This window comes from Bison bison, unplaced genomic scaffold (assembly GCF_000754665.1).
Source record: "Bison bison bison isolate TAMUID 2011002044 unplaced genomic scaffold, Bison_UMD1.0 scf7180017864132, whole genome shotgun sequence".
NCBI lineage: Eukaryota > Metazoa > Chordata > Mammalia > Artiodactyla > Bovidae > Bison > Bison bison.
The window spans coordinates 36,363-46,854 of record NW_011494704.1 but is presented as its reverse complement, the minus strand read 5'-3'; the positions used below and the strand labels follow the sequence as shown (position 1 = coordinate 46,854).

Here is a 10,492-nt window from a genome sequence, read left to right as displayed (position 1 = left end):
GATGGCTAAAAATAGTCTGAAAACTCTGCCTTAAATTATCTTCTTTTAGGCAACGTATTAAAAATTATTAAGGTAAGACCTGATTATAACTTCTTTCTGCTTTAGGGCTTCACTTCAGTATTTTCATTATTTAAAACAAGAGCTGTGCAAATAGAATACTACTGGGTTTAATGTAGCTTTACCATTTGGCTCCTAAAATCACCAAAAGAAAATGAGTTAAAATGAACACTCACTGTCTTAATTCTACCACCCTGGAGCCATAGAGAATATCTTCTTTCCCTTCCACATTAAAGAAGCCTCCAAATATTATAAGACCATTAACTGACTATCCTAGATAAGCAGCCGGAGTCTGTAAGCCTTCCTCTTATGATGTGGTTTCCAGCCTCCTCGCCACCCTGGCCTCCTCAGGACACAATCCTGATTGTCAGAATTCTAAATAAGGTCTGACTGCTACAGATCTAGATAGAAAGTTTTAGATTAACAGATCATCTACTTGCCAGTTTATTACTTATCATAAACATCAATCAAAACTCTTCAAAAGCTAAGCTTCACAGCTAAATTTAGCTGAATATTTTAAATGCTTAGAAAGTGTGAATTTTATTTTTGCTCTAACAGTCAGATGTAAGATATCAAATTGAAACTTGGTGTAATTCACATGGCAAATGCCAACACCAACTATCTTACCACAAAGTCGGGGTCGGGGGACACAGGCTGCTGAGACGCATTAAAAAAGTCAATCACCCTTTTCCATCAGATTCTTACCAACTGGGTGAGTTCTTTCTTGGGAATATGAAACCCTCCCTCCATGTACTCAAAGCATCCTGTGTTATACCACTTTCTCCCAGCACTCTAATTTTCATGTATACATGTTTGAGGTTAACAAATGTCCTTGACTAAAGTCATAAGTTTTGAGGGAGAGTGTGCAGAAACAGAAAATTGTAAGCTTCAAATATCTTTGACTCAGCCTTTAGTAAAATTAACATTATTTATATCCTAGTTGGCATAGACTATACTGATTCTTTATGTTTTCATCATATAATTAAAACTGTACTTATTCTTTATATTTTCATCATATAGTTCCGTTTTTGCCTATGACTATTTGCTAAGGGCAAACAACATTACTATATGCCAGAAAGGTTGGCTTTGTAGTTCCAAGGTTTGCTAACTTGTACCTTTGACATTATAAATGTTTGTTAAGGAAAACTGTATTTGCTAAAATGTCTATTGTAGAAACTGTGATTGCCTGAGTCAAGCTGTAACCACTGCCTGTGATAAGAGCTTGAGGTAACTTCTACCCTGGGTGGTAATTAACTCACTTTCAATGGACTTGGCCGGTAACTTCCCTGAAATGAATGGGTGTGGTTTTGCTTGTTAGACTGAGAGCATCATGATCTTTCATCCCCAACTTTCTCCCTTCAAGGCATGATAAATACTGGAAACCAACACATCTCTTTTTAAAGAATCAAGTGAATTTAAAAAGAAATCCTCCAACAATAAGGACCATGTATCATCATTGTATCTTCCTAACACTTAGCTCAAAGCTTTCCAAATGTGATGTGTTCAACAATATTTATCAGTTGAAGTGAACTGAATTACTCTTCCTAACAGCTCCCATAAATTTCATTGCCACTAAAATGGAACATGAAAGTTCAGAAGAAATCAAAGACTTTTGGTTTCTTTACTAGGTTTAGAAATATTTGTTCCAGAATGGATGTACTCTTAGATACACTGAGTATCTTCCAGAATATATCTGAAGCCTTTTGGTTGCAGGTGATAACAATTTAGCCCAAGCAAGTTAAACCGAAAAAGAGGGGAAGGATTTATTGCTTCACAAAATACAGGTCTTAGTCACAGCTGAACTCAGAGACTCAAACAATATCATCAGGACTGTCTCTTTTTCTCTCTCCTTCTCTGGCCTCTTTCTTCTGTGCTTCACCCTCAGGAAGATGCCCCCTAACTCCCTATCAGCTACCAATCTTGTGCTTACATCCCTTTCACTCACAACCCAAAAGGAAGACAGATCCTTGATCAACTCTTAAGAAAGTCTCTGGTCAACTCCACGTGGACCACATGTCCCTTGAACATGTGCACATGTCCCAGGGCAGGGAAGCCTAATGTCATGATGGACAGACCCCACAGAGAAGGGGAGGGAGTCCCCCAGAGGAAGGGCAGCTACACAGATAAATGCCGTAAGGCTGCTCAACAATTAAAGGCCTAAAATCCCGAGTCCCTTCCCTTCCTGGCCATGATGGAAATAAAAACAGTCTTCCAGGCTGACATCTAAGGTGACTACAGTTGTACAGTACAGTCTCATTCATTACAGAGGAATTGTATTTACTGGGTCTATAATAAGCCGATAATCAAATTCCAAATCATCAGAAACAAACTATCTTCAGATTAGACTCATATTTATAAAATAGTACAAATGATCTGTTTAACTCATCCCACACAGAAAGACTCAGCTATTTGTCAGCATTACTTTGCCGATAAAGGTCCATCTAGTCAAAGCTATGGTTTTTCCAGTAGTCATGTATGGATATGAGAGTTGGACCATAAAGAAAGCTGAGCGCCAAATAATTGATGCTTTTGAACTGTGATGTTAGAGAAGACTCTTGAGAGTCCTTTTGACTGCAAGGAGATCAAACCAGTCAATCCTAAAGGAAATCAACCCTCAATACTCACTGGAAGGACTGATATTGACCTGAAGCTCCAATACTTTGGTCACCTCTTTTGCGAACAGCTGACTCATTGGAAAAGACCCTGATGCTGAGCAAGAGTGAGGGCAGGAGAAGGGGGAAACAGAGGATGAAATGAAAGGATGGCATCACTAACTCAATCAACATGAGTTTCAGCAAGCTCCAGGAGTTGGTGATGGACAGGGAAGCCTGGCATGCTGCAGTCCATGGGGTCGCAAAGAGTCAGACACGACTGAGCAACTGAACTGAAATGAACACAGAATGACTGTATTGAAACATATTTCATATATAAAAGTAAAAGGTCTATGTATTATTTAAACACATACTTATAAAATTAAGACGTTTCTTGTTAAAATACATATTCTGTGTGTGTGTGTGTGTGTGTATTTGTGTGCTTAGTTGCTCAATCATGTCCAATTCTAAGCAACCCCACGCCCTGTAGCCTGCCAGGCTCTTGTGCCAGGCAAGAATATTGGAGTGGGTTGCCATTTCCTACTCCAGCAGATTCTTTACCACTGAGCCACCTGGGAAGCCCTAAAATACATACTAATGCTCTTATTTTCAGCATCCTAGACGGCCAGGGCTAGAAAGTAACTGAGCTGTCAGCGCACCCAACCATTAGCTGTTCTATCCTCCGCTAACACATGTCGCTTTGACAAATCACCACAGGATGGACATTCACCTGTTTCATTCCACATAAAGCAAATGTACTTCAAAATGGGAAAATTTGCAACAGGAAAGGAGCAAATAAAACGCCTTCTGAATTAGCTACAGAGGTATCTCTTATAGTGATTAAAGCTTCCTTTTCAGGTTTTTTAGTGAGACTGACAAACTGCAGGGGCCAATAAGCTTGTATTCCTGTTCAAGAACAATCCCTTCAGGAAGCTCACTATGAGACAATGAGGTAAAATTCAAAGAACACAAGTACTGTAAAAGACTTCAGCAAAAACTTCATCAGAGACTATTTACAACACTGATTAATCCTACAACATCTGCAGAAACATTTCATGGTAAGTATGGTCCTGTGTAGCAAGGGAAAGTGCTTAATCTTCCAAGAAATATGCATTTATTGTCAGTCTATTCTACCTATTGTGGCCAAAAAGTATACAGTTTGAGAAAATGTTCCACTGCTGGGGCTTTAAACAAAATGGTCTAGCTGCTTTGTGCTGCATTTACTGAAAAATAAACTATGATGAATTCTACTAGATTTGACTACTCACCCCATTATCAAGATTTCTGGCTGTGCATACAGTTAACTTTTTACACAAACATCACCCTTGCACAAGTTGATTTTTTTTAATCATTTTGCTTGATTAAAATAGTAGCACTAATAAATCAATGAGATGAGAATACTTTCTCTCTACCACCACCAAGGGCAAAGGCAGGATATAACAGCAGCAGGAGGGGAAAGGGACCATTTGACTCTTACCACTAGGCCAGCTGGGTCCCTCCCTTCTGTATCTCTCCAGGACTATAGAGGATGGGCTTTCCAACTCGCCTGTGTTTTGGGAACGACAACCACAAATGTAAACATTTACCAAAAACTCATTTAATTCCTCATTCGAGCTGCTCTCAGAAGGTACATTCTGGGGTCATCACCCTTTACAATGGAATTAGAAGGGCGTGGGCATAAGCTCTCTTGTGCTCTGCTCCTGGAAGGTCCTCACTTAGCTCAGAGCAGGCTAACAAGGCTACTAGGTGGGCTCACAAAAATGAAAAAGACCCAGAAGCTTACTGCACAACCCAGTAGCAAGATCAGGCCCTCCCAAACATCTAATATGGGTTCTTTTACACGCAATCAACACAACTTATGAACTGAATATTTATGTTAGTGCTAATTTACATGTTTCTTCAAGCACGCTGGCTAAGAATTTCTCTGCCTTTTTTTTCAAGTCCCCTTTTTAAGTACTGGTAGACCATCAGCATAGCAGTGCCTGGCAGAGAACCTTCTCTTTAGACCACCCTGTAGCAAAGAAATTAAACACAACACCAGACAACAGCTGATGGGGTATATGAACACAGCGTGAAGAAAACAGTGAAGCAATGAGAAAATCAAAGACAGATGAAAGAATAACGGGGAGAGAATGGGGACGATCCAGGGGCCAGTAGGCATGAATGAGAGGAGAGGGGGCACAAATGCTTCAATTCTAACCATAATTTGCACTTTGGGACTTGAACTTCACTTCAGACACAGTGGCTTGTCTTCATTTTCTTTTTAAAATGTTGTAAGTTGAGAAAGGAAGCCCCCCAAAGTACTTCCTGTTGATCAATATTGAGAGGTGCTCCATGTAAAACAAAAGACTTTGCATTCCCAGGGTCACAGGTGAGAAAGAAAAGAGCAAATTCCTCATCAAGGTAAAGCCTGGCTTCTATGATTAGAGAAGAGAAGGCTGCTCACAGATGGGAAAAAGAGAAAAGGGAACACAAGGAAAGCAGGAACTCTAGGAAAACCTGGAGCAGTGGACTAGGAAGTGGAGAAAAGAAAGAATTCACTCTGCCTACATCTGTCCAGACCAAGGTTTTTCCTATGCAGATCTACCTCAAGGAATCAATCAATCAACCAAAGCCCTCAGTTATACAAATGGATCATTCTGACAAATATCTGAAAAGTTTCACGGTGCCGAATGCATATCAGTGCTCACTGTTAGAAAATGAACAGCTCTGTTGTACAAAGTCATATCAGGTGTTCAGCTCAGGACCACTGTATACTACAGAGTATCATTTTCACCAGTAAAATTTAGAGCACAGCTGGGGACTCTTGTTAATAAGCAAATACTCTGAAGTCTCCTAACATTTATTCCAAAGCATTCCCAGAAGATTTCTTGTAAAACCTGGCTTATTTTCCCAAGTGCATAGGTATAAGATATGTATTCATTACTTTTAAACCTGTCTCTGGCTAGTTTCCTGAGGAACAGGAAATAAAAGCCAGATGTGAATCTTTGAGTATCTGAATCTGATATTGAGAGATTCTGTTGACCTATTTAAATTTCAATAAAGCACTGATGTAAAAGAAATGTGGCTGCAAATTTTAATAAGCACGTCTGTGAACATTTTTACTGAAAAAGAAGTAAAAATTCAATACTTGGGGGTAACTAGTGTACGGCAAATCTATTTGGGATGTTAATTACAATGTGGGTACTGTTTTAACAAAGTTGAAATGTAAGTGATTACACTTAAGTCAGGGAGGAAAACATTTCAGTACAAATGTCATCACTTTAAGTTCTGTTTTCTGGGCCATAAGCAGATGTGGAACCTGACTGACATTAGTTTAAGAATATTCAGTGAGGTTTTTGCAGAAGTCAAAGTGGCATCCCTCGTCTGGAGGAATCTTACAGTTACACCCAAATTCCCTCCACGGAGAACAAAGCAAAGGACATACGAAAATATCTGCAAATGTATAATACATGTCATTTCCGAGCCAGCTTTACTTCTCTATATGTTATTATTGAGCACTACTCTGAAAACCTCTCAATTTCAGAGAACACAAATGAAGTCTGGCCTGTATAATTTGTCAAATTGCATGCAGTGACATGCAGAGAAACTCAAAACTAAGACTCTAATGTGATAAAAATAAGCTGTAAAATTCCAACAGAAGGAAGATGAAATTCTAGATCTTTAACACAGCCCTATTCATTGAGTGACTGTACTCTGACGGTTAATTATTAACTATATACCTATAGTTAATACATATGAAATACACATGAAATACACATGAAATATCAGAGCTCCTTATTCTCCTGTTTCCCATAAGGGGAAAAAAAAAAAAAAAAACAACCACTACCCCTAGAAGAAGACAGTCACTCTAAATAGCCAAGCACTTAGGATTCAGCACAGTGCAAATCCCACTTACTGATTTTTTCCTCGTCTCTTGAGAAAGGAAAGCAGCAGAGCTGGCCCATGGCACTGGCGCTCTCTCTCCCGCCTGGTGTTCTCCCCGGGCTCCCCAAAGAGCAACTGCAGTTTACCCCACGGTCCGCGAGCACACCCTGCCTCCTCCACTCCCCGGAGCAGCACAAGAGCAGGGAGAGCGGCGGCGGGGATGCTCTCCGACGAGGGGGCTCTCGCAGCCGCTGGGAGCAGGCAGGCTCCACCTCCCCGGGCCCCAGCCCCACGCAGCTGATACGCGGCTGGCTTTCGGGGAAGCGGGACTGGCTTTCGGGGAAAGAAGCGGCCCTACGCTCGCCTAATTCTCATAAAGCTGGGAGCTCTCGCCCTGAGATGAGTGCCACGTGCGCTGAGCGGCTCTGCAGATATGTCTCTAAGAAAGGTAGTGGAGAGCAAACCACAAGGAGTCCTTTCTCCTGCAGACAGATACAGTAATTACACAGGGAAATTCAAAGGGGGAGAGGAGGGACCATATATTCTGTCTGCTACTTAAAGAGGAAGAGCTTTCTTTTATCCCCAGGAAATTTTTATTTCTTTGTTTCAGAAACAGGGAACCTGACTTTGCAGAACACAGAAAACACAAGTTGGAGTACCAGGAACTTCAAGCTGCAAGAAGGGTAGAATGGCGAAGTGGAGGAGGGATATAAAAGAGACCATCAATTGTCATCTGCACATTACAGTTTATCATTTAAATATCTGCTTTTTTAAACACTGCCGTGTTTCTCTACTACAGCATTAAATCAATACCATGAATTTTTAAATTAGAGCATCAAAGTATGTCAGTAGCCCAGAAAATGCCCCAAATCACTGAGAAAAAGATCAGCAATAGCATCTTTTCTGAATAAAAACACAAGGTGGTTAAGCAAATTCAGGGATGGCAAAATAGCTGATTTCCAGACACGATATATTCTGAACTTCATGTAATCGTTCATGTAAAGATTTCATGTAATTGTGCCAAATCTGTTATCTTGCATAGGGAAGAGCTTTATCTTGCAACACTATGTGAAGGAAAGACTGCTCATGGTGCCAGGAATACCACCCAAATTCTTACTCTATTCCTCGACTTTCCAGCTAGGCACTCACATCCATTCACTGGGAGCTGGAAGGAGAAGGCAGTGGGTGATGATGAAAATTTCCCTGGTTTTGAATGCAGTGTGTCTATTTTCCTACTCATCTGAAGAAAAAAAGTATACAGTCTGGAAGAAAAAAAAAAAACTTATTTTTTAAATCCTAACCATTACTTTGTGTGTTAAAGAAATATCTGCAGTGAACACACTTCACTGAGGAACATGAGTAACTCCTGGCATCCCCTAATCCTGGCATTGGTGTAGGGATAGAACCTTTAGAAATAAAAAGCCAGAGGTCTGAATCTCAGATCCGTCCGGTATTAACAGTTCTGAAACGCTGACCTCTCTGTCTGAGTTTTGATATCTTCATCTGTAAATCTGGCAAACTCACTATAAAATTTTAATTTGTTATTGCAGAGTAGGTGGTGTTTGGGAGGAGGGAGAGAAGAGAATAGACTGAATATCTCAAGTCTTTCCAGCACCAGCTAGCAATCGCACCTCCGCCTCTCCCAATTCTGGCGCCCTCTAGCTGCCATCTTGAGTTACTGCTTACACCTGTCACGTCCAAGCAAATAGCCCCCTCACTCCAATGCAACCTCCAGGGGATAATGTCCTGTGACAAACTCTACCAACTTGACTTTTATTAATTAAAGTCAAGTTTATTTATTAATTAAAGTCAAGTTTATTTATTAGTCCCCTGTTGGCACTACTACTGAAAACTTCCAAATATGAAACCTATAAAATGTATTGTTAGCTATGTAACAGTGTGTATCCCAGGATGTCCTGAAATCCAAAGAGGGGGTGGGGGGGAGGATGGAGTTATAAAATGTTGGAGGCTTTTTTCCCCCATAAGCATTAAAAGTGAATTAAGCATAATAAAAGACTAGAAAACTACTGAAAAACTCAAGAAAGGAATTTTAAAACTGGCTTGCTGCTGCTGCTAAGTTTCTTCAGTCGTGTCCGACTCTGTGTGCAAATAATTAGCATATCGTTTAACCTCAAAGAGGGGATGGAGTCTGTGCTCAAGGTCACTAAGGTTTATCTCAGTTCTAAAAGGCTGCAATTTCACACTGTAGGTTTATGACTACTTCTAGCTCCAATCAGTCAATCCTAAAGGAATCAGTCCTGAATACTCATTGAAAGGACTGATGCTGAAGCTGAAACTCCAAAACTTTGGCCACCTGACGCGAAGAACTGACACACTGGAAAAGACCCTGACGCTGGGAAAGACTGAAGGTGGAAGGAGAAGGGGACGACAGAGGATGAGATGGTTGGATGGCATCACTGACATGATGGACATGAGTTTGAGTAGGCTCCGGGAGTTGGTGATGGACAGGGAAACCTGGCGTGTTGCAGTCCATGGAGTCTCAAGAGTCGGACATGACTGAGTGACTGAACTGACTGAGCTTGGGATTTCTAAGAATGGTTTTCACACTGCATAGTTGTGAATTTTTTCAATAAAGATGATTCCTTCAACATAAAATTAAATGTGATTTCACTCCTATAGATTTCATAAGAGCTTTCATATACATAAATTTTTAATTCAAAATAACTAAGAAACTCATGTGTCTGGATTTTTTCATTTAGGAAAAAAACTATTTCATATGTATATGAAATTCTGGTCAAAAAATAGAACTTTCCCCCCTGCCATTCCATGCCCCACTCCCAAATGTGAATAAGTATCATGCAGAAGGACCTAGAAAGTAGTCATATTTTACCCAATTATTTGAGAATACAACAGTATATAATTAAGTTGAATAGTTTAAGGTAGAAGCCCCACCACAGTTCAGTTCACTCACTCAGTAGTATCTGACCCCATGGACTGCAGCACACCAGGCCTCCCTGTCCATCACCAACTCCTGGAGTTTACTCAAACTCATGTCCATTGAGTCAGTGATGCCATCTAATCATCTCATCCTCTATGGTCCCCTTCTCCTGCCCTCAATCTTTCCCAGCATCAGGGTCTTTTCAAATGAGTCAGTTCTTCACATCAGGTGGCCAAAGTATTGGAGTTTCAATTTCAGCATCAGTCCTTCCAATGAATATTCAGGACTGATTTCCTTTAGGATGGACTGGATCTCCTTGCTGTCTGAGGGACTCTCAAGAGTCTTCTCCAACATCACATTTCAAAAGCATCAATTCTTTGGTACTCAGCTTTCTTTATAGTCCAGCTCTCAAATTCATACATGACTACTGGAAAAACTATAGCTTTGACTAGATGGATCTTTGTTGGAAAAATAATGTCTCTGCTTTTTAATATGCTGTCTAGGTTGGTCATAGCTTTTCTTCCAAGGAGTAAGCATCTTTTAATTTCATGGCTGCAGTCACCATCTGCAGTGATTTCCGAGCCCCCCAAAATAAAGTCTGTCACTGTTTCCATTGTTTCCCCATCTATTTGCCATGAAGGGATGGGACCAGATGCCATGATCTTAGTTTTCTGAATGTTGAGTTTTAAGCCAACTTGTTCACTCTCCTCTTTAACTTTCATCAAGAGGCTCTCTAGTTCTTCTTCATTTTCTGCCATACCTCAGTCTCCCTAACTCACAAATGCAATCAAGTAGTAATTTAAAATTTAAAGTAATTGCTAATAGCAAAGGAAACCATAAACAAGATGAAAAGACAACCCTCAAAATGGGAGAAAATAATGGCAAACAGAGCAACTGACAGAGGGTCAATCTCCAAAAAATACAAGCAGCTCATGCAGCTCAATATCAGAAGAAACAAACAACCCAATCAAAAAATAGGCAGAAAACCTAACAGACATTTCTCCAAAGAAGACACACAGATGGCCAATAAACACATGAAAAGATACTCAACACTGTTCATTATTAGAGAAATGTAAAT

At 40.3% G+C, this 10,492-nt stretch overlaps 1 protein-coding gene and 1 long non-coding RNA gene across 3 annotated transcripts in view; both read right to left on the bottom strand.

Moving 5' to 3' along the window:
• Nucleotides 1-6,742, bottom strand: part of LOC104988375 (A-kinase anchor protein 7 isoforms alpha and beta-like) — a 33,132-nt gene extending 26,390 nt beyond the window's left edge. Inside the window, exons 1-2 of one of the 2 annotated variants that reach the window (XM_010839681.1) lie at nt 6,547-6,742; nt 4,126-4,194 (exon numbers count right to left, since the gene is read on the bottom strand). In XM_010839681.1, coding sequence (XP_010837983.1) covers nt 4,126-4,194; nt 6,547-6,595 — 118 coding nt within the window. In that variant the 5' untranslated portion in view covers nt 6,596-6,742. The remainder of the gene's footprint in view (nt 1-4,125; nt 4,195-6,546) is intronic. The other variant, XM_010839680.1, reaches the window with a different exon arrangement.
• LOC104988376 overlaps nt 1-10,492 on the bottom strand; it is a 56,088-nt gene that overhangs the window by 27,537 nt on the left and 18,059 nt on the right. The gene's annotated exons all lie outside the window — the stretch shown is intronic.